The sequence below is a fragment of the Bicyclus anynana genome, chromosome 8 (assembly GCF_947172395.1).
Source record: "Bicyclus anynana chromosome 8, ilBicAnyn1.1, whole genome shotgun sequence".
Classification (NCBI taxonomy): Eukaryota; Metazoa; Arthropoda; class Insecta; order Lepidoptera; family Nymphalidae; genus Bicyclus; species Bicyclus anynana.
In genome coordinates, this window is record NC_069090.1 from 5,795,855 (window position 1) to 5,820,577 (window position 24,723).

The 24,723-nt window shown below is 38.6% G+C and overlaps 1 protein-coding gene across 4 annotated transcripts in view; it reads left to right on the forward strand.

The window, feature by feature from the left end:
* Positions 1-24,723, forward strand: part of LOC112051627 (ubiquitin carboxyl-terminal hydrolase 32) — a 59,094-nt gene that overhangs the window by 19,556 nt on the left and 14,815 nt on the right. The window contains exons 5-18 of one of the 4 annotated variants that reach the window (XM_052883205.1): positions 7,504-7,784; positions 8,298-8,490; positions 12,102-12,293; positions 12,888-13,177; positions 13,788-13,872; positions 14,533-14,684; positions 14,805-15,022; positions 15,780-15,909; positions 16,809-16,934; positions 17,634-17,846; positions 18,979-19,168; positions 20,082-20,196; positions 20,758-20,912; positions 21,439-21,614. In XM_052883205.1, coding sequence (XP_052739165.1) covers positions 7,504-7,784; positions 8,298-8,490; positions 12,102-12,293; positions 12,888-13,177; positions 13,788-13,872; positions 14,533-14,684; positions 14,805-15,022; positions 15,780-15,909; positions 16,809-16,934; positions 17,634-17,846; positions 18,979-19,168; positions 20,082-20,196; positions 20,758-20,912; positions 21,439-21,614 — 2,516 coding nt within the window. The remainder of the gene's footprint in view (positions 1-7,503; positions 7,785-8,297; positions 8,491-12,101; positions 12,294-12,887; positions 13,178-13,787; positions 13,873-14,532; positions 14,685-14,804; positions 15,023-15,779; positions 15,910-16,808; positions 16,935-17,633; positions 17,847-18,978; positions 19,169-20,081; positions 20,197-20,757; positions 20,913-21,438; positions 21,615-24,723) is intronic. The other 3 variants (XM_052883208.1, XM_052883206.1, XM_052883207.1) reach the window with 3 other exon arrangements.

The window sequence follows — 24,723 nt, forward strand, 5'->3', positions numbered from 1 at the left end:
GCTTTGAACTAAAATCTGTTCTGTTATATCTACCCATATGCCCAATTTATCTATGCTAATATTAAAATTCAACCGACTTCAAAAACATAAAAACCTACCCAGTAAACTGAAAAGCGGAAAATAACATCATGATCAGTTTGAAGGCGGTGAATATCCCTCTAATTTATCGATTAGTTGTTTAAAGTTATTAATGAAAAAGTCCAATAAACATCAGTATCTATAAATTACCAAACAAATTACGGTTATTTATGTTATTTTAAAACGTTTATGTACTTATAATGTCTGAGTTAGTCAAAATTTATTGATATATGAATAAAAGTGGAGATACCACACAAATTTATCTTCTCTTGCAGAAAATTATAAAATGTAATTTGCTGCATATTTTTTTTAAAAGGCACCAGTTTCATTGAAAGAAAAACGTGGTTCGGCAAAACAAAAAAAAAACATGCAATGCTTTTCTGGAAATACTATGTGTGCACAAAAACACAATATTAAAATATTGACCGTAACTGGAAGCTTTTATATTGAGAGTAGCATTTCCGTTTCCGTCGATTTCATACCAGTTTTCGTACTTTTATTGACGTCACGCCTGGCTATGTGGCGCCACCTGGCGGTGTCGGGCTCGGGAAGTTTCGTAAATCGCTGAGCGCGACTTTAGCTCATTGGCGTTTTGTTTACCGTCGAAGCAACATCTTGCAATCAGTTGGTACCCGACATTGCAAGATAAAGTGTAATAAGTGAAGTGAATTCGCTGTGAGTACTTTATATTTTATTACGTTGTAATTATTACGTTGTTACATACAACGTTAATGTAATTAACGTTAAATTATGTAAAATTTCAAATTTCATTTGAAAATAGTACGTGATCATTATTTTAACGGTTTTTCCGTTCGGATCACTACTTCATGTGTTTGAAAGTCTTGCTTTTTTGCAAATGTTTTCGTACTTGCATGTATATAATAATATTTTCTTTGTAGTAATTTTTCAACAATTAAAATAGTATTAAAAGTGGCGGGGCCCAGCGGGCTTCCTAAAAATGTGAACTCAGAAACCAAAGTGAACGTTCTAGCAATAGACTGTTGTCTAACATATATACTATAAAACGAACGCGTGGCCAGTGGCTTTCGTTTCAAAGGAGTACATAAATTACGAATGCTCGAAGACAAGTTAGACAAAGAGTTTTTGGAAGTTACTCAAACATATTGTTACTTCAATTCAAACCGGCATTGAAAAAAGGTTCACAAATCCCGCCAGAATTTAGCACAGGAATTTTGATTGGATGTAAATTACTGGCCTTATAAATCGCCACCCCACGCAGGGGCAAGGCGTAGACACTGTTAACGTCGCTGGACACATTTGCAGTCAAATATAGGTCTAATAGATTACCGCCCCTCGCGGGGGCAAGGTATACACAGTTTTTTAACGTTCCTGGACGTATTTGCAAAACCAACTTACTGAGTAAGGTATAGAAAGTTTAAATATTCCTAGACGTATTTGCACAGTCAAATACCGCACTAATAGATTACCGCCCCTCATGGGGACGAGGTTATAGAAAGTGTTAACATTCCTAGACGTATTTCCAGTCAAATACTAAGGATCGCCGCCCCTCGCAAGGGCAAGGCACGAATAGTGTTGAAATTTCATCACGTAGAACACACAACACGGAATATACATACAATGCGCAAACGCTCATGCACAGCCATGCTTGCATGATAATTACAACCCACCCTCGCGGGGTGTTTATCTCTTTATATAAATTATTCAAATACCGGTGTCCTTGATCGCCGTCGCAGGCGTATGCATGAAGAGTAATGTTCCATCGCGTGGAACATACAACACGGAATATATCTGTAATGCGCACACGTTCATGCACAGCCTTGCTTGCATGATCAATACAATCCACCCTCGCGGGGTGTTTATCAACGATGTATGGATACGAATATCTTATCTATCTATATAAATTATTCAAATACCCGTGTCGATGTCGTGTGTGTGATCGCCACCCCTCGCGAGGGGAATGCATGAAAAATGTTAAGATTCCATCGCTTGGAACGCTTGCGCAGCCTTGCTTGTATGATCATTATAATCCACTCTCGCGGGGTGTTTATTAGCAATGTACAAGAGATTAATGTCCTAAAGCCCTTGCAGGCTGACTCACTATCTTTTACGTTTGCTAGTTGACATATACAAAATTGAGTTTCTATGTAAAAATGTCATTTATTGCTTACTCGTGAATATCCCACAGTAGGTAAATGACATTTTTCCATTTGATATAGGTTGATAATAAAGACCAAAATAGTGAATAGGCCAACTAGATTTGTAACCAATGGGTGAATTAATTACTTTGTAACAATGGCGTAAAAATCTGATGAACGAAAGCGTCAGATTAAAACATCATGTACATTTTGGTATTGAGGTTAAAGGCAGGAAACTTATTTTTCCGAATACATCAAAGTTTTCTAAAGGTGTTACTGGATGTATACAGTTTATTATTTGCAAAATTTATAACCATACTCCAGGTTTCATAAAACTTAGAAACAAACGAAAAGGTAAAACATATTATGATACCCTCCGTCAAATGTAGAAAAACGCATAAGCGGTAACATAAAAATTTCTATTAAAACAAAGGATTCTAAAAGAATCCTTTTTGAGGGGCTCGAGGCCCATCAAGGGTATTATGTATGCTTTAAAGTTTAATGCATCCAGAAAACCTAAAGTATTTTGAGATAGACATTTCAAGCGGTCTTTTTAGCCACCTTTTTCACCACCTTTTTCAATGGGAGAAAATGGTGGCACCAGAAACGTACAGAGGTTAATCTGAGGTTATCTCCTACCGTTCTCTCGAATAACCTCGTCTTTTTCTTAATCTATATGGAACATCGTTCCACACTCCTGTTTTGGAAGAAATACCAACAATTGTCTACTTAATGAAATACAAAGGATCATAAAAGCACCATGCTCTGTTGTTAATACTGAAGCCGGACCAATATTTAACCTCATTTCCACTTGCTAAATACGAACAGCATCAAAAACTCAGTTTGAAGAATAGACACAAGCCTACTTGCATGTGTATGTAATAAAATCCCAAAGGTGCTTCCTACGTTTTGTATACAGGGAATTTGTGGACATTACTTCCTTGTCTTTTGAACTATACATGTCTCTTTCTCAAATACTTTCTCAATGCTATCAAATTCGCAGCATGTTTTGTAAGAGATATGTAGAATTAAGAATCGACAATTTTATCATTTACTAAGAAAATAATACGAAGCGTAGATGTAGACTATATCGAAAACTTGCCCGTTACCATTGAATGAATGAATGACCTTGTTTAATATAATCAGACTGCTAGCTACCTACTTCACTGACACCCTCAGCCAGTGTTTTTGTTAGTAGCAGATGCCTTTGACCACGCTTGGTCAGCGTTACTAAACATTCACCCTCTGAGGTATTCATGGTCACGAGAGGAATAGGTACTGCATTCCAATAAAAAGGAAATGTATGTCATACTACTCGTATATGTCCCTAGAATCAAGCTCACCTCCTAAGCAACATTCAATTGGACAAAATGACTGCCGTTACATATTACGGAGGAAAAGAGAAATGAGTTTAAATATAGAATATAACAGTTAAAATTGCAAGATCTTTATGTCTAGTAACTTTAATTAGACTATCACTAAGTTCACAACAGTACACAATAGTATACGCGGCAGGAACAACAAGCATGCAAATCACTTGTTATACAACATCGCCATCTTCCATACTTGGCGCTTTCATTACTATAGCATAGAAAAAGTGATTGTGAAATAGGGTATGTCGGTGACTGATCTATTCTGATCTGACTCATTAAATAAGGTACACGTAGTCCATGATTACTTGTACATATCCCGAGATGTAACTTACGCTCAAGTTGTTTTATACGATGTGTACAGTGTGTATAGGGAATTTCCCACTTGCTTTATGGTTTTGCCACCACTTACACTGATTCTCAGAGAATCATCAGAATCGGTTGACAGGAATATATTTAATAGCCTTGATGAGAGTAAGTCTTATGTCATTTGGATCTCAGATTCCGAGTGCTAGCAGTACCGATAATTCTATAGAATGAAGAAAAATTTATTATAATCACGACAACGGACTTAGCAGTTACAAAACTGTTAGAGGTAGTCTTCAAGAAATATGGGAAAACCTGAAATTATTTTTAATTTCCTGTCAAAACTTAAAAATCGGCTTGTGTAGTGTTAGTCGAAAAGTAAAAGTTTTAGTACATTATATGACCTAATGTCTAAGAACTGACTCAGTTTAAGTTTCTTGAATCTTCAAGTAACCTACTTAAGAGATCAATAACTTTGTAAAGCATATCCTTAAATTCATGCCAAATTGTTAAGAAAGCCTAAAAATTCCATGCCACCAGTTTGGAATGTCAGTAACTTCTTAATTATTTTTTCAATAGTTATATTTTTGTAGGTACACTCTGAAAGGCGTGTATATGACCTAACATTACTTATTATAGGGATAACATAGTATAAAATCTGATGATTTTATTTAATTTTGGCCGCAATTTGGCTCAAAAACCGATAGAAGTATTTACTCTGGCTGGAAATTATTTGTAAATAAAATAATCACTATCATAATTTTCCTTTAGGAATTAATATTAATTTCTTTGTAATAATTTAAACCGCCTCGCATATGGTTATAGCAGAATGAGTAAAGACGTCACGTAAGAAATCTTCATAACGACTATATCGGTCAGCAGTGTTTTTCCTAAATAATTTAGTGTGAATATCAATTGTATGATGAAATCCCTAAAATTAAAAGTATTGAACTCCAATCCAAAAAATGTATGGTATGTTTTTAGTTCATTGATTTATTTTTGAATGTGTTGAGAGTTGGAGTCGCGAGATGAACGAAAACACGTTAAGCACTGCTAACTGTTCTATTTATTAATATTTGTAAAATATAGTAAATGACTGATGACATATTATGACACTTGAATGTCAAAGAGTTGACAGTTTGAATAAATAATATCCACAGACAATAGATACTTATTACTGGCTACCATTGTACCGTAGACATGTATTTTTGCTACATTCCAACAAAATGGAATATTGTATTATGCACAGACACAGTAAGTCAAACTTCGTTACTAGCTTGTTCTCTAAATAAAGCCTAATCGAATTAGAGATAATATTGTTATAAAAAGTTTTATTTTAATAATCACATTGGCGAAATAATACCATAATGTGGCGTCACCAGGCGAAAACAAACAGGCTCTCAATATAAAAGCTTCCAGTTACGGTCAATATTTTAATAGCAGCGTTTTACCTGAAATAAAACGCATATTAAAATACTTACCTCACTGGAAGCTTTAAGTAATTCCTGCCTGGTGATATATTGAGCCAATGAGCTAAAGTCGCGCTCAGCGATTTACGAAACTTCCCGAGCCCGACACCGCCAGGTGGCGCCACATAGCCAGGCGTGACGTCAATAAAAGTACGAAAACTGGTATGAAATCGACGGAAACGGAAATGCTACTCTCAATATAAAAGCTTCCAGTGAGGTAAGTATTTTAATATGCGTTTTATTTCAGGTAAAACGCTGCTAATAAATAAAAACAACATTTAAAATGAATAACTTAAACTTAGCATGCAAAGGCGGCCTTATTACTATAAGCAATCTCTACCAACTCCTGACGAGAGGACTTGCGTTGCTGGGGTTCGTTATGTTATATAATATAATGATTTTTTTTTAATTATAACGATATCAATATTAGAACGACAGTAACAAACGCCACGCCTAGTCTGCTGAGGGCCGGCTCTAAGGCTGGCAGTCCACCGATGCGGAGCGAAACGGGGTTAAATAAATTAAATCTAACATATTTTATTTATTTAAGCTCCGCTCCGCAATCTCGCTCCGCTGCGTTAAACAGACACAGTACGAAACTCCGCTCCGCATTAGTCCGCTTCTCCGCTACGCTCCCTTTCTTTGCATTCGTGGACAGGCAGCCTATGGCTCATACTATTTAACAAGTGATTAAATAGGCCAAGGCAGATTTACGATATGTCAGCACAGCGCTTACTAAATGGTTTATTGCAATTTAATTGTGTGCATCTATTTGTTAGGATGTATCTATCTGAGTGCAATAAGACAGAGCACACAAGATAATACATATTATTACAAGGTTACGTCTTCTATTGATAAATGGCACAGTGTTTTATGTTATGAAATTATCGATAACTTCACAAAGAAAGGTTAACCCACAATTTTGTTATTATAAGCATTAAAGTATGATGACTACGAAAAAATGCTTTCAAATGATAAACCATGAGAACCTTGGTAATTTTAATACTTGTTGTATCGTTAATATGCCATTTATTCAAACGGCCTTGAAAATTTTTCTTGAAGCCTAATTTATCTAAGCTTTTGTGTTAAGATTACTTATGTGAACACCTTAACTAATTATGTCGAGCTATTTATTGTTAGGCTTTAAAATATTGAGCAGAGATATTGATTGGCAATGTTGCTAGTTGGTAGTGTTACACCTACGTGCCTCAGAAAGCAAGTTTATCTTCGATCACTATCATTTTCATCTATTGATCGTTTATAGATAGATTACTCTATCGCCAACCTGCATTGAAGCAGTAGGGTAGAGTATACTTCTACTCATAAGCTTCATATCCTTTCTTGTCCCAGTAATGAACCTATAGTAATGTTATTAGTTTTACTGACTTACTTATTTTTCCAAAATAACAAAATTCTCGAGTGGTTGTGGACTTTTCAAAAAGTTAAATTCAAAATGTTTTCTTTTCTACTCCCTTTTCGTAATCTATATATATATAAAAATGAATTGCTGTTCGTTAGTCTCGCTAAAACTCGAGAACGGCTTAACGGATATATCTTATCTTGGTCTTGAAATGTTCGTGGAGGTATAGGGAAGGTTTAAAAGGTGAGAAAAATCAAATAATTTCCGGGAAAACCCTAAAAAGTGCCCTTTTCTATTTCCCATACAAACGTTTAAGAGTCAAGCGGTAGGGGTAGGGTAGGGGTAGAGGTATAGAAGGGTAGAGTAGGGATAGAGAATAAGTGCACTTATGTCAAAACGAAGCTTGACCGAGTCCGCTAGTCTACTTAATATAAAACCTCAAACCATAACATGAAGCTATTCATTCCTACAGGTCGTAGGAATGAATGACCTGTAGGACACACATCATTACAGGTAAACCGGGCTAAAATTATATTTTTTTTAATATTTAAAAAGTTCAATGGCATTGGCTACAAAAATTCAGGCTTACTTAAAAGAGACAAAATCTAGGAGGTCAGAGGCCATACCGATCAAAATCAGCTTCGCCTCATTGCACAAAAATCACTCGTGCTACAATGGGCCTCATTATAAGATAGTGGCATAAATAACTATATTTCAATCAGGCCAAGTTTACAAGGAAATTTTGAAATGTCAGGTAATGTAATTTCTCAGTTCAATAACAGATTGAATTTCTGTCTTTTCAGTTTGCTTCAAAATATTCGATTTGGATAGAGATGGGATCCTCAATAAGAAAGAGCTCATCGATATGGTGGGGATACTCTGCACAGTTGCCAACGAAGCTCTCAAGAATCAAGGTTCTAGAAGTTCCACGCCTTCTGATGGCGAGTCTGAAGGCGAGAAGTGTTTCGATCCTGAGGTCATACTACTGAACTTGAGAGATAAGCTTATCACTGTACCCAACGAAGGGAGGAAACCTGTGTTTCGATTGGGATCTACTAACGAAGATATCGTCATATTAAGTGAGGTAAGCAGGATTATTTTATTTAATTTATTGACCCTACTCTTTGTTACAAATCCTCGATTACCTCACTTCCCCTCTTTTTGAACGTGTGGTGAAGTGTCGTAGGCCTTTACCTTTAAATATCGCTTCTGCTTCGGTTACACCAAAGTCTATATTATGAACGAAAATAGCGTAGAATCCATTTTAGAACATCAAAAGGAGAATAATTCTGTCAAATGATTTTGTCCCTTAAATTTAACCGTTTATGCACGCAACGAAAACTCTCAAAAGGTATATTTTTTCTCCGTTTTTACCACATTATTCATTGATGCTCCGCTCCTAGCGGTCATAGCATGACATGATATAGCTTAAAACCTTACTCTATAAATGGACTAACCTACAAAAAAACATTTTTTTTCAATTCTAACTTGAGATTACAGTTCCTGAGATTAGTATAGATTTACATAATAATTTGGTGTACCTACTTGAATAGATTTATAATAAGATCCCTTCATGTACATAGCTTCTATTTAACAGCAGATACCAGAGGCGCCGAAAGAAGACGAAGGCATAATTGGTTCAGAGATGGCATTGCGTTTAGAAGAATTCCTGATATGGAGTGTAGAAGTGGCAGAGGCATTGGTTTCACCCTTCCTTGAGCTTTTGTTTGATGTGTGCCACGTGGTGCTGGGGTTGAGACCGCAGTGCAGGCATCGGGAGAGGGATATTGGTGAGTGGTTCTGGCTTTATAGACATTCATCATTTCAACCATTGCTCGACTTACTCTTGGGTTGTCTCCTCTCAGAATCTGAGGGGTTAGGCTAATAGTCCACCACGCTGGTCTAATGCTGAAAGGTAGACTTCACACACGTAGAAAACTAAGATAATTCACAGGTCTGCAGGTTCCTTCACAAGATTTCAAGACCTTGCCTTATTTGTATACTGGTGTTACGTACGTGTAAAACATATTAGTTAGTCGTAGCTCTCGAAAACTCATTTTGGGAGTCGCCACCCACCCCAAATAATTAGTGGTCAGAGTTTGCAACTATACCCCCGATCTCAACACAATTATTTTAAGAATATTTGCCATATTTTTTAAATATGACTAATATTCCTTCCCCTCCAAATAGTCGGGAAAGACTAGTCCAATGGGCCGGGGGATTCACCACCCCTCGGTGATGAGTCCGACCGCTTTACCGTTAAGCTATTGAGGTTCTAAATTGTAGATCTAGACTCCCGAAAAACATCCTTTACAATCCTGACGTCGACTTTACAGCCAACAATGCTTCTCAGACAACACAAACCACACACGGTCTTCGCTAGAGGTCTCCGATTTCTGACCACATCCAATGTGAAAATATATATTAAAGCCGTACTTTCTATGTACGTATGTCTTTGTGCGTGTGTGTGTGTGTGTGTTTGTGCATGTAGACACAATTTTCCTAAACAAACACGAAGCTATCCGTGTCAAGTGTAGTGTGGCATTGTGTCACAGATAACGATGGTGTTATACAATGTAATACATTACTTTCAGTAGTTTACCTACTACCGGTGCCAGGAAATTATCGTTTTTTACACACTTAACCACGTACACTTACGTTTTTGCATATAATTATCATTTTTATATAATACTCGCAACGCTCCGCGGTTTCACTAGTGTAGTTCCGAATACGGGGGTAAAATATATCCTATGGCAATAACAAATGCCGTGTATTTATATTGTTAAAGATTTTGTTAAAATATTGATAAAAACGTCAAAAAGTTGTGGTCGCACTCCTCCCAAATGGCACGATTCATAATCGAAACTTATGTATTTAATATAAGTTATGAGAATATAGCACAAAGTATTTTTCTATAGACCCATTTGATAACATTATAATTAAATATAAATCCAAATTTATATCTATTAAAGACTTACTACTAACTAACTACCATTTTGTTTTTATAGAAGATGTACTTATGTTACGTTTAAGTATCAAAGTAAAGCCTACTAATGTCGCCGAGCTAGTGAATAATCCTGCTGAAAAGGGTATGGTTTGCTTCCAAATGCTCCAATGCTTACGATTAGGCATGTATGCTTTTGTTCGTAGGGTAATTAGCAATGGCCGAAATTTGTCAACAGACTAAACTTATATTGTAATTTTAAATACCAAAAAAATATCTCAGGGATCAAATCTAGGACCATCCAGTTACTAAGCAACGCATCACGTACATTCTGTGGCGAGGTTAAACAAAGTTGCAAAATAAATTTTAATAATATTTATGCTACTTATTATCAGTTTTAATATTTATTACAATATAACTTGATGTTTATGTGTGACATAATAATGGAGATAAAATTAATGTGGTTATATGTTATATACTAGCGGACGCCTGCGACTTTGTCCGCGTGGTATTCGGTTTTTTACAAATCCCACGGGAACCACAGATTTTTGCGGAATGAAAAGTTGTCTATGTTATAAACCAGAGTAAAATCTATTTTCATTCCAAATTTGAAAAATTTTGGAAAAGGAGGAACAAAGATATATACACACTTACACACAATCCCCACGGAAACTTTATTTCCCGGGATACATAGTAGCCTATATGTTGCTCTATAACATCTTCTATCTTACAGTAGAAGTCCTATTCGTCATCATCATCATTATCAACCCATATTGGGCTCACTACTGAGTTCGAGTCTCTCAGAATGAGAGGGGTTAGTCCAATAGTCCACTACGCTGGCCCAATGCGGATTGACAGACTTCACACACGCAGAGAATTAAGAAAATTCTCTTTATGCAGGATTCCTCACGATGTTTTTCCTTCACCGTTTGAGACACGTAATATTTATTTTCTTAAAATGCACGGACCGGATTCGAACCCACAACCTGCGGAATCGCAGGCAGATGTCATATCCACTGGGTTATCACGGCTGTCACGGTGAAGTCCCAATAATATCGGTTAATAAGTAGGTATACAGTATTTGGATTCGGGTCTATTACTCAGTTGCGAATGTGTGACCTTGGTCTAATCCAGATACTTATATGTCAAATAATGAAAGATAGTTTCACGATCTACTTTAAAATATTTTTATCAGTATAATGATCTCAATCCATCAATCCACGCCAAGGGTATAATCTGATTTGAATTAGAATTTCCTCTTCTCGTTTAACCCTGGACTTATCTGAGGTAATTGTATCTTCAATTGTAACTATAATCCGTGGTAACTACAACTTGGAAAAAAATATTGTGGTGGGAAATGTGGAAGGCAAACGGCGACGAGGTAGATCTCCAAACCGATGGTCCGATCTTCTCAAGGAAACAGGAGCTTTTACAGTGCCGTCCAAATGACAAGCGACCGTACTCGATGGAGGAGCATTGTATACCGAAAGATGACTCGCCAAGGAAGTCACGATTCTCAGTCATGAGGGACCGATTAGAGAGAGAGATCGGTGGGCCACTTCTGGTACCTAGTGTCGAGGGAATGGTGGAAATTTGCGACTGCCTGCGATGATAGCACCTAAGTCAATCGATTGATAATGACGATTAGTCCTTTCCTCCTAAGTGAAAAACTTGTGCTAGAAGTTGGAGCGATAATAGTTCACAACGGGCGTCGATTGAACTCTAGAACTTCTCGAATTAAAGTTTGAACCCTTAACAACTAACTTAACTTAGTTAAATGAGATTAAAAATTATAACTATTTTTACTATACAGAAGTGGCGTTATAATAATTAAATAAACAACACGAGATTACATTAATTATCACCATCTATTCATCAAAACAATTAAATAATTTAAAGAAGTAAGAATCTATGATCGGCATTAGGAACACGTCACACTAACTATTCTATGCTCCTCTATTATCTTTGATTGACTCCGCGCTCCCTAGCATAATATATGTATCTCATCACGTCAGCCGATGGACGTCCACTGCAGGACATAGGCTTTTTGTAGGGACTTCCAAACATCACGATACTGAGCCATCTGCATCCAGCGAATACCTGCGACACGCTTGATGTCGTCAGTCCACCTGTTGTAGTCTCAGACCAATTATTGTATAGGACCTGCCTCGCTAGACGTTACTTTTCTGGCAAAGTATATGATCATCGATCTAATGCGATTATAGAAACTGTCTGTATAGTATCGATGTTAAATAGTTGTAATCGTGTTCGTCGGTTAAAGAGCTCCGTAAAAATACCTTTTTGTGCAATTGAATTGTGTAAAAACGGGCAAAAATTTCTAGTTTAGTATATGATATATACCAAATCTAAGCTCGTTTTCTTCAGAAAATGACATGAAATGACGGCTCTTCGAACTATGTGCCCCATATGTATCTAACACTAGAATAATATTTCCAGTGCTGGGTTGGGTGCGACGTGAGACGTGTCGCGGTCTAGCGGTGGGTCAGTTCTGGTACCTGGTGTCGGCGGAGTGGTGGAGCGCCTGGCTGCTGTACGCGTCGGCGCCGCCGCACTCGTGCTGCCGGGCCACGAGACCGCACCTAGACGACGCGGTGGTCTGCGACGACAGCTTCACCACTAACTCCACCGGTGAGTGCATTACTTGTATGCCTAACATGCGGCTAATCGACGTATTTTCTGAAAAGAAATTGACAAATGTCGCAAGCAACGTTTGGAAATGGTATTTGAACTGGTTTTGCAAAGGGCTTCGCAATCACGGACGAGATCGCCAATAATTGTTCTGTGGAATTCCGCCAGCCCGCTCGAGGGCCGCATCTAGCCTTGGAGGCATGCATATTGTACAGTCTAAAATGATCAAGTGCCAACGAACTTGAAGGATTAATAGCATCGATCTCCTATTAAAAAGTGGATGCACAATCAGCGACTACAAAACGTCCCCACTCAATGAGTGCCAAACACAACTTCTTGGCACTCAATTCAAGTAGTCGCATTTGCAAATTCAACCTTAAACTCAATCCTTAAGGTTGAATTTACTCTAAATTTGGGATTTTATTGAATATTGGCCTATATTTAAAAGCCTTTAGGTATAATTTTCTTTACCAATAATTCTAAAACTGTCAAAGCAAAATTGGCCAGTTTTTAAGTGAAAATTTCTACACGATTGTGCGCCCTTGTATTATAAGAGGTCAATGATTAATAGTATAGTCATATTTAACATTGCAGAATCGATGGGCTCGCTACTGTGGCGGGCCGAGAGCACGTCGCTGGGCAGCGCGGGGGGCAGCAGCGGCGTGAGCAGCGGCATCGGGCGGGGGCCCCCACACCCGGGGGCCGTGGACAACGCGCGCCTGCTGGCCCCCGGCGCCGCCCCCGCGCGCACGCTCACCGGCGAGGGGGGCCACTTGAGGAGGGACATCACGCTAGCGCAGCACAGGGACTTCGAGTTGGTGCCCGACGCGTTGTGGCGGGCCTTGGCGCTGTGGTACGGCGCCCCCGACCCGCTGCCCAGACAGGTAATATTTCTTCAGTCTAGCAGTATAAAGGCGACCTTTATACAACTAGTTATGTATGTCGTAGTCTTATTTATCGTGTTTTATCTTTGACGATGACATCGCAAAAATCGCTGGCAATACATGGGTTAAACTAGCCAAAGATCACCAGAGATGGTCTGAACTGGAGGAGGCCTTCACCCTCTCCTAGAGGGGTTCTTGTACTACTTTTACGTTTTTTCTTGTTTTTTTTTGTAAAACAAGAAATAAAAGGCTTTTATATTTTTTTTATTCTATCTTTGACGAGGTGGGACGTCAAGTCTTGGAAATATTGAAGGCACTCTTTTCCCTATAAAGAGTTTAGATCCCTTAATATGCGCGCCAAGAGGTAACGAGTTTTTTTTAATTGACTACATATGACTCTCCCATTGGTCCCATAGCAACAAATGTCGTTCTCTCTTACATTGCAATGAGACGAAAGAGAGAACTATATTATTATGTCGTCAAAGTGATCTTTTTTTCTCCTAGGCCTGTTGTCGTATTTGTATATTATGAATCTTCCATCACATCACTTTAACATGTTCTTGTCGAATAAAAAATTAATGTTGTAAAAAAATAATTCCTTTTGCGACAGGTTATAAGGCCACCAAACTCGGACGTGGAATTAGAACTGTATCCACTGCAGCTGAAGATTTTGAGACACGTCCCGAGCCCGCAAAGTATGTATTCTATTCTATTATATGTAATAGAAAGCTTTGACACAACAATGAAAGACACAACAATTTGTAATTGATTTTGAAGAAATGTTCTCATAGCCTAAACGATTTTTGAAAAAAAAAAAAAACCAACAGTTAACTGTCTTGTTGGTTCAGTGATTAGCCTATATGGCTTTATTTTATAAAGTTCTGGGACGGGCTATGAAATATTGAGCTTTTATAAAAAGAAATTCAACCAGAAGTTGCGAAGTTGGTGGTATTAAACCCAGTGCTGCGGATAGCACGTTAAGCCAGTATCATCAAAATCTGTGATCGTTACTTTGTCAGACATTACCACCCTAAACTTGGCTTTGGCTGGTTACCACCCTACCGACAAAGACGTACCGCCAAGCGATTTAGCGTTCTGGCACGATGCTATGTAGAAACCGAACGGAGTGTGCATTTCCATCCTTCTCCTAACGAGTTAGCCCGCTTCCATCTTAGATTGCATCATCACTTACCATCCGGTGAGATTGTAGTCAAGGGCTAACTTGTAAAGAATTGAAAAAAACCCCGCAAACAGAGTAGTGGGTCCAATCTTTATTCTATAAAGAGCGAGGCCTAACCTTGTAGTAAACCGTTTAAATACACTGAGAATGAAAACATGAATGATAATAACATTAGACGTTGTTGCAGGAACAACGTCACTGAGTGCAATAGGCGCCATGGGCGGAGCGGGCGTGGGCAGCGTGGGCGGGGCTTTGTGCGCGCCGTCGCCGCCGGAGAGACAACTGGCCTACACCGCTGCCTTCTCCAGGCTCGCCACTGTCAAACAGGTGAGAACTTTACAACGTCATTGGGTGCGATGGGCGCCATGGGTGGGGCGGGCGTGAGTGGGGACGTTTTTTGGTCGCTGATTGTCCATCCACTTTTTAATAAGAGATCGATGGTTTTAGGTGACAGAATTCCTATGCGGAGCGTTGGGTTTAGCCCGCGAGGATGTCCGTTTATGGGCGCTCGGAAACACCGCAGGCAGCGGTTGTGGTAGCGCCGCCCTGCTGCTGGACGACGAGCGGCCGACACTACAAGCGCTGCGGCTCGACGAGCGGACTAGGCTGCTGCTGGAAGTGAGGAATCCGGACCTGACTTGGCCGGAGGAGATCGGCGCTTTGGGGTCAGTGTTTTAATGTGACAATAGGGTCGTTGACACTTCTTTAATAAAAAGGGTCTTAAATTGTTCATTAGCGTTCTTCTAGATTTAAAAGAAATTATAATATTTTTTACAAAAGTTTATATTTTTAATTATTTTTTGGCAATACAAGCTAAAACGCTGTCGTACATGATGGTCTATATTTTAACTGTTTCATGACGTCACGTTAACACTAAACCTTAACCGAATGGAGTGTTAGACAAAACTATTAGTTCCTATAATGACATCAAGTAACATTGTGACATCACAAAATTAACTACAGCGTTTTAACGTTTGAAAAAATTGAATGAATACATAATTTTTAAATCAAGTTTTCTATGAAACCCTTAACTTTTATTAATTGATATTGATATATTGATGATATCGATATACCTTAATCCTTGTACTATCAAAAATTAATATTGTTTATATTACCTTAATCAAATATCTATCTTATACATACTGTGTTCATAAACACCAATGCCATGGTATTACCATTTTCTTTAACAGCCTGTTACAAACTCCTGTACATTTTGAGTAGTAGTAGGAAGTTATATGCTAGTAATTTTACCAGCAACCGCACCCCCAAGAACCGCGGTATAAAACAATAATGTATGGCGTCATAAATCATTGTACTTTCAACCCATTTAACATTGTTTAATTAAGCTCTTTCACAAAGAAATTACTTCAAATTATGGTATCATGAATTTCGATAATGATTTTATAATGTTTTGTTTAATAGCGCGAGTACCGGGGCGGGAAGTGGCCGCTGGGCGGAGCGTCGTGAGACTTTGACGGTGTCACAGATGGCCGGCGCCACCGGCCTGCACAACCTCGGCAACACTTGCTATATGAACGCCGCCCTGCAGAGCGTGAGTATACTCGTACAATCGTTGACGATGATGTTCTCCTTGGGGCTAGGAACAAAATATTTATTAATGTACATACTGCTCAAACTTGGACGTGCAGTTCAATCTTGTAATATTTTTTTCTTATTTAGGCTTAGGGAAAAACTTGCCTGGTAAAGATACGGTACTAAACAATAAGACCGCCTTTTGTGTTCTACTACTTGTATAATATATTTCTGTTTTATGTATTTCCTTATTGTGGTGTACAAACAAGTTAAATAAATAAAAAAAAAACTTGAGAAGTGTCAAGGGACACCCGGATGGATCGAAGTTGTTATTATTTTTTATTATTTATTTTGGTTTACAAAAATCCTGTATACACTAATAATCGTTGCGACACCACATTGTTCAATGCGAAATAGAAAGACGAAACGGCTTGCTTTCTATGAGAGAGAGAGACAGACAGTGAAACACGCGCACGCCGCTCGTCTTACTATTATAGCAAAAAGTGTCGTTACAACTTTTGGTCTTAATTTTTTCCGTCTAGTCCCCTTTCGCAACGCAGATAAGGAACTTCGTTCCAGAAACTTTGTGTATGTAATATTCATGGGAGTCAGACATAATTATGACTATAGCCAACATAGTGTTGGGGTGTTATCGTTCTAAGCTACTTTCCAGACTTCTGTATATTCGATAACAAAGAACAAATTTTGCAAGATTTCGCAATTGCAGAATCATTTGGAGACAGTGTTTAAAATTATTGGTAACCTTATTGTCAATTATCAGGGGCATATTTGTTTTATGTCGGACGCACCAAATTCTGAATATAACTTGGAAGTAAAAGGACTAATATATTCTAAACCTTATTGAGTCCTGATTGGTTGACTGAGTTTTAAATTCTGATATTATGAATTTTCGTCCAGGTATGGAACACTGGCCCACTGACACAGTATTTCAACTCGGGAATGCACATGTATGAAGTGAACACCAGTAACCCGCTGGGGACCAAAGGAGTTTTAGCGGTGCGCTATGGCGAACTGTGTAAAGAGGTTAGTTAAAATATACTTAACTAAAACACTGGGGGGTTAATTAACTTCTGATAAGTGTTGGATATCTATTCCGTAAGTTTTGGTCACTTTCTTACTTTATGTCAAATGACAACAAAATTTCTGAACAAGCTGTCAGACAGTTTCATGAAGCTGGCAAATCCGGCCCTGAGTTTGAGATTGACTTTCTACTAAACTTTTTAATGAAATGATTTGTGTTAAAAGTGATTGATACCCTTGACCTACTTCTACCTTACCCCTACCCCACTTCTACACCATCCCTACCCTAAGTATTTTTTAGACATTTTCAGGCATATATTAAAATTTTTATCTCTGTATAAACCATGCTCGTAATTCAAGAAATATTCTAAAAAAAAATATGCAAAATCGGGTCAGTCATTCTCGAGATTTGCGCTTAGGAGTACATTCAAGGATTCATCATCATCAGCTGATGGACGTCCACTACAGGACATAGGCCTTTTGTAGGGACTTCCAAACATCACGATACTGAGCCGTCTGCATCCAGCGAATCCCTTCGTCTCTCGATGTCGTCAGTCCACCTGGTTCAAGAATTCAAGAGTTATTTTTATATTATAAAATTTAGCAATTCCTTGTTTCTTTTAATGTATATTATAACCGTATTTTCGAGGATCGTAATTGTATAGTAGTTTACGTGATGATGTCGTGTACACTTGTGTGCAGGTGTGGTCGTGCAGCGCGCGGTCGGTGGCGCCGCTGCGCGTGCGCTGGTGCGTGTCGCGGCACGCGCGCGCGCTGGCGGGCGGCGGGCAGCACGACGCGCAGGAGCTGCTGGCCTGGCTGCTGGACGCGCTGCACGAGGACCTCAACCGCGCCGCGCCGCCGCCTCGCGCGCCGCTGCCCTCCGCGGCCGACTCGGACAGCCGCCCGGACCAGGTGACGCATGCATCACAACTTGGTGTCACTTTCAAAATGTGACCTTGGTAATGAGACCGGCAGGTCATCTCCCTGATAAAAATCCAGGTGGGGGTACGGGCCTCAAACCTATGCCTCCTTGCGGGTTTTGTTCCCCTGGTCATGTTCTTCCAGCTCCTTTCGGGGCTCAGTCCAGAAAGGACGATTTTGCCGCGATTCTCTCGCGCGACCGTTGCATCCACAAGGTGCGTACCAATGCGCGAGCATACGGGGAGGAATTCAGTACATGGAGTTGAACGTGCACTCGCTCTAGAGTTCGCGCGTTAACTGGACGCAATAAGGCGTCCCTAGTATCTCGACTCGCGCGAATCAAGCGCGCGTCGGGAGTCTGGCGTAGTGCACGCGATTTACGCGCGTATTTTGAATTCGCGTGATGCTGTAAAGATGTAAATTTTAAATGGTGAAATTGTCTTTTAAATCATTAAATACTTAATAAATAATTTGCATGCCTAATTGGCAAGATGCATTTACCATCTACATCTACCGACCACCTGTATAAATAATGCATGTATCTGCTAAGAAAAAAATTGATTGATTGATTGATTGATTGATTGCTTGTGGACGCGATGTATTGATGTCTAATACTTCGACAACGCGCGTATGAATTTGCGCGATACGATTCGCGACGAATTCGCCCCTTCTGGACAAGGACTAAGGCCTTTCAGCCTGAGGGGTATAAATAGATGTCAATCTACTGCCCCGCGCGGACTGCTATCCTGCGTTAGGACACTGTCAAGTCCGGTGGAGTGCCCCGCGTGGGCTGCGATATTATCGCTGTCCTGAATTAGAGCGGTGTCATATCCGCATCATATCTCGTCGCCATCTTCGTCGTCGTAAGCGTCTGCGCCTGCAGGTTCGGCCACTAGGAGAAGTTTGCGAGGTAGAAAAGTAATAATATAAGCCTTTTTCCTCGAATTAAAAATACCACTATATTCATTTATTATGAAACACGGCTAATAACTCGTGTGATACATCAGAGTATGTCCGACTAGTTTCGCACCCATACGGGGCCCTTAGTCTAGAGCTGGTTCATGCAACATCCAAACGTTGGTCGAATATCCAATGATGATATTTTTTAAACTAAATATCTCAGGTGGTGGCAGCAGAGGCGTGGGCAGCGTACGCGGCGCGCAACGACTCCATAATGACGGAGCTGTTCTACGGCCAGCTCAAGTCCAAGGTGCGCTGCTGCTCGTGCGGCGGCGAGTCCGTGCGCTTCGACACCTTCAACATGCTCAGCCTGCCGCTGCCCATGGAGTCATACGTGCGCGCCACCGTTAGAGGTAGTATTGCGGGTTATTGGATTTTTTCCGTGATAAGAATTAGCCTATCTGTAGCGTTATCCATACAAATATTATTGTTTAATCATTATTAGCATATCCACATTAATATTTAGTTCGTAGATTATCCATAAGTTTACAATGTACCAAATTGTAACTCGACATGTGGCGCGCACATGTCGATACTAACATCTCAAGAACACATTACTAACCCAATGTATTAAGTTATATTAAACCAGTTGAACAGTAAACGGCGATCGATAAACACGCTTTCCTTTGCCTAAAATATATATGGCTGAGTTACCTCCTCTATCTTCCAGTGAAAGTCCCATTAAAATCTGTCTAAAAAGATTAGCCCGGACAAACAGACTGACAAACGAAAATTAAATCTTGTTTGTGTTATGGTATCCTGTAAATTACTATAAGCACTTGAGAAAACACGGTTATTTTGAAATCACAGACAGACTTCAATGGTCTTACTGATGGTAAATGGAAAAGCATCCCCTATAAACAAAGGTACACTTTGCAGGGTGTGCATGATGAAGGTGTTAAACCTTCATTGCCTGAAAATACAACGTCAACATACACTTCTGACTGGAACACAAGAAAGGAAGAATGTATATTGAATATTTATAATACTGTATGTTTTTTTTAAACGAGCAACTGTTGAGTTTCTTGCCGGTTTCTTCTCAGCAGAACCTGCCTTCTGAACCGGTGGTAGAATCTTTACAAAAGTCAACTGACGTGTGAAAAGTGCTTGTAAACTGAGCCTAGTTGAAATAAATGATTTTTGATTTGATTGGCGACAGAAATTACCATGGCAGTAGTAGTGTTTGCACAGACGAGCTCTGTCACAAAAAGTGTTAAAAGTCTGATTAATATCCTTTAATTTCTAGTTTTGTATTATTTGTCATAGTGATCCTGTTGGATGGGTCAGTGCCAGTGAAGTACGGTGTGAGGATCAACTCTGAGGGCACGTACTTGGACTTGAAGAGGAATCTATCGGAGTTGTGCGGCTTATCACCAGAGTTGTGAGTATTCAAACATTTTGTTATCATTTTGTATTTTCGTTACATAGCTGAAGGTACTAAAGAATAGAATTTACCTAATTTTAAAAATATTAATTGCTAAAATAAGAATTCTAAAGCAATATTTTACACACGACATATTATTGTAAACACTTGCCGTCATGGCACGACACGTGGCGTCACGTCAGCATAATATAAATCCGCCATAACTAAAATTTACTTGATTATAGGCAAATCGCACAACTCGGTCCTCGCTCGCGATCTGTAACGAAATAGTCGTAAAAGTGAAAAATAGAGGCAAACAACGTAACATCGCCCTCGCGGTGCAGTGGTGTAAGAATATGATCACAGAGGGTAAAGGCAAACATACGAGCGACAACAAGCGCCTGACGATTCGTGAATGAATAATGCTCCGCCTGCTCTTCTTACTACCCTCTGTGTAGTCATAATCCGCACGGCTGTACGAAGACTCATTTACGTGGAATACCTTTACAGACCTACCTGGATTCTAATTGAGAAGAAGAAGTAGGCTGTCTATAAATTATCACGTTGTGTGTCATATAGGATGCTGCTCGTTCTGTTGTCGGGGGCCACCATTGGTCGAGTACTAGAGGACGGTGCGAAGGTGTCCGCAAACACTGCGCAAGAGTTGTTCGCGTACGAGCTGCCCGCGCCCGACACCGACTCCAGCGACGGCGAAGACTCGCTGCCTACCTTGGGTGAGACCATCGATACCTCACCGGCCTGGATTGGCTGGCTGGGCATTTTAAAATGGTTGCAGACCCGCTCTTACGAGCAAACAGAAGAAATACTCCAAACGCTTTCTCAATCTGTCTACTTAAATAGGTACTAGCGGATGCCCGCGATTTCGTCCGCGTGGGAGTTTTTCACAAATCCCACGGGAACCATGGATTTTTCTGAGATAAAAAGTAGCCTATAATATATCTGAATACCAAATTTTAGCTAATTCGGTTTAGTCGAGGCGTGAAAGAGTAACAAACATTCATATCATTAAAATCATCAGTTTTCGCAAATCTCGGAAAACCATGGATTTTTCGAGATAAAAAGTAGCCTATGTTTTAATCCAGAGTAAAATCCATTTCCATTCCAAATTTTAGCCAAATCGCTTCAGTAGTAGCGGCGTTAAGAGTAACAAACATCCAAACATCCATACAAACTTTCGCGTTTATAATATTAGTAGGATAGTAGGATTTTAAAGATGATGAGAAGTGCACTTAATTCCAGATTACACAAACGAACTAGAAGAGACTGACTCGGGCGTGACGGAGGGCTCGGCAGACGGCACTGCGTCCAGCTCGGCCGAGTACTCTGCGGAGGGCGAGGCGCGCGCGGCCGGCGAGGTGAGTGTGGCGCGCGCCGCCTCCTCCTCGCTCTGCATGCCTGCACTCTTCTGCTTTAAGGTTAGCGCACGCACTCACACACTCGCACATGTACACACACACACGCACACACACATTCAAACCAACAAATGATTGAGTCTTGACACTACACCCCCGATTCCAACGCCGATCTGCCATCTCGAAAAACGCCCGTTATGATCCTGACGATGACATGACGACCGACAATAATTCTCCAATACCAGCTACACAGCGTCTTCGCCGGCGAAGACGAGGTCCTCGATATCTGCACACACGGACGTGGGATTTTTAACTCACTGCCTCGGGGGCGCCCGGACTGATCACTCAGGCCATAACACCCTTCCAAAACGGCCGTCAGAGGTCCGAGTCTCAGAGGAGACGCCCTTAGAGAATTGTTCCGCCAATCTCTTCTGCTTCTGCCTTAGGGCCCCATCAGGCGACTCTTTTGCGCTCGCCCAAATCCTCCGGTGACGCCGCTGAGGTCCCATTAAGGAACCTACGACACTGGCACAATCAGAAAAAAAACACACGAACATACATAGATACACACGCAAGGACAGACATACAAATACGTACGAGTACAAACACTCGCACAAACATGTGCGAGTGTTTGTACGTACGTAACAGAAGTTACATGTTTACACATGACCAACGTTTTGGCTGGCCTGCCAATAAATAATATGGCCAGCTTAACTCGAAATAATGCCAATTAGATTTTTAAAATTTAGGTTTTTTTCTGATTACACATGTTTATGTAAAACAAGACACACATACATACATACATACATTCTACACACCACACTTACTGTTACATAATTTGTATATGGGTCATTCCACGTCAAATCGACCAATAGTTGGACTCGACCCCTTTCGATTTGGATAAATTTTGGTCAGAAGTTTTCTTTTATCCTATAACGAAGTTCTGCCGAAGAAAAAAAATTAAAAATTTTTTTTTTCAAAAGTTATGCAAAATCCAAAATTTCACTATTTTCCATATTTTTTAAATTTATGTTTTAAAAATCTCGAAAACTATTGCAATTAAAAAAATCGCTTATGGTAAACTTCAAAGGGGATACTTGGGGCTATTAAAAAAAAAATTTCAAAAAAAAATTTTGAAAAATCTCCAATTTGTGAAATTTTGAATTTTTGAAAATTGTCAAAATTGACCGTCGACAATAAATTTTTGGCTCAAATTTTTTTGTGTACTACCTTGTACCAATCTTAAAAGATCCTGAAATTTTTGGAACTGTGTTTTTTGTTTTTTCAAAAATATGAATTTTTGAAATTTGTTAAAAAAAAATTTTTTCTTAAATTTTTTTTTTTTTTAATCAGTTTGGCGAATCGCGTAATTTTGATATTTTGAACAGTTAAAGTTTCATTTAGTGGCATAATGATGAGAAAAAAAACATTAATGATATTTGTTTATTATTGGTTATTAATTTATTTAATAGGGCTTTTTACGTGTAAGTTTACTTGACATTCTGTTACGAAAATTTTTTTTTCTTCAATTCTTCAGTTACTGTTGTTGCTCCTTTTCTTTTTCTTAACCTGAAAAATGTTAATATGACTTAAATCTTTAAATCCAAACTTAAAATAGATAAAGTACTAACACAGAAATTTCAGATTTTTACCTGCTTTTAATATCTGGTTCTTCAACGAACTCGTAGATATCGTTACTGTTTGTCAGGTTGAGAGCAAATAAAACTAACGTCTGTACCACTTCTAGAATTCAGAGTAATCTGATCTTCGTCAGAAAAATCTTTGCAATTAATAAATTTTTCTTCAGAGCATATTTCATTCTTAAATAATCCAATCGAACACTTTTTATTTTCCATCACTAATCTCTTATTTTTTCTGCACTCAAAATTTTAACTAGATAATGTCCTCAAATTAAACACTTGATAAGATAATTGTTATAAGTTTAGAATTGGAAAGAGTTATTTCTAGACACTTACTTAGAATGATGACTGTCTTCGAAATAAAAATCAGAAAGGTTAACTTTATCTTACACGTAAAGATTCAAACGTCACGCCACAGATGTCACCACTTCTTCTACTTTAACATCAAATGATAATACAGGTGTCAGTATTATTTTTTTTACGAGTTTTATTTTGAAAATGATCCCAAAAAATGTCATTAATGTTTTTTTTCTCATCATTATGCCACTAAATGAAATTTCAACTGTTCAAAATATCAAAATTACGCGATTCGCCAAACTGATTAAAAAAAAAAAAAATTTAAGAAAAAATTTTTTTTAACAAATTTCAAAAATTCATATTTTTGAAAAAACAAAAAACACAGTTCCAAAAATTTCAGAATCTTTTAAGATTGGTACAAGGTAGTACACAAAAAAATTTGAGCCAAAAATTTATTGTCGACGGTCAATTTTGACACTTTTCAAAAATTCAAAATTTCACAAATCGGAGATTTTTCAAAATTTTTTTTTGGAATTTTTTTTTTAATAGCCCCAAGTATCCCCTTTGAAGTTTACCATAAGCGATTTTTTTAATTGCAATAGTTTTCAAGATTTTTAAAACATAAATTTAAAAAATATGGAAAATAGTGAAATTTTGGATTTTGCATAACTTTTGAAAAAAAATTTTTTAATTTTTTTTCTTCGGCAGAATTTCGTTATAGGATAAAAGAAAACTTCTGACCAAAATTTATCCAAATCGAAAGGGGTCGAGTCCAACTATTGGTCGATTTGACGTGGAATGACCCATATATAAATTAATAAAAGCTAAATCTCTTAGTTGTATTATTAAAATAATAAACTTACAATATTTTGAGGAAATAACAATGTAACTCAGCAAATAGGAATATGGTATAGTGTAAATTAATTTGTAAATATGTAAATAGTTAACGGAATAATGACTCCTGTCTAAAACATCCAACTAGTAATATGAATATTAAAATATGTTTACACTTTAGTTCAAGATTGCATTCTTTTTGTAAACAATCATGGTGATGAATAGGGGTTCTGGTTTAAAATGTTATTGGTGGTAAGCAGGATCAAGCAACCTCAAACTAAAAAGTAAACGTATTTATGAAGCTGGGATTAATTAATTATTGACTAAAAAGTGACGTTATTCAAAAAAATTCATACAACAAACATTAGTCAATCTAATTCTAAAAGTAGTCCAACTATATA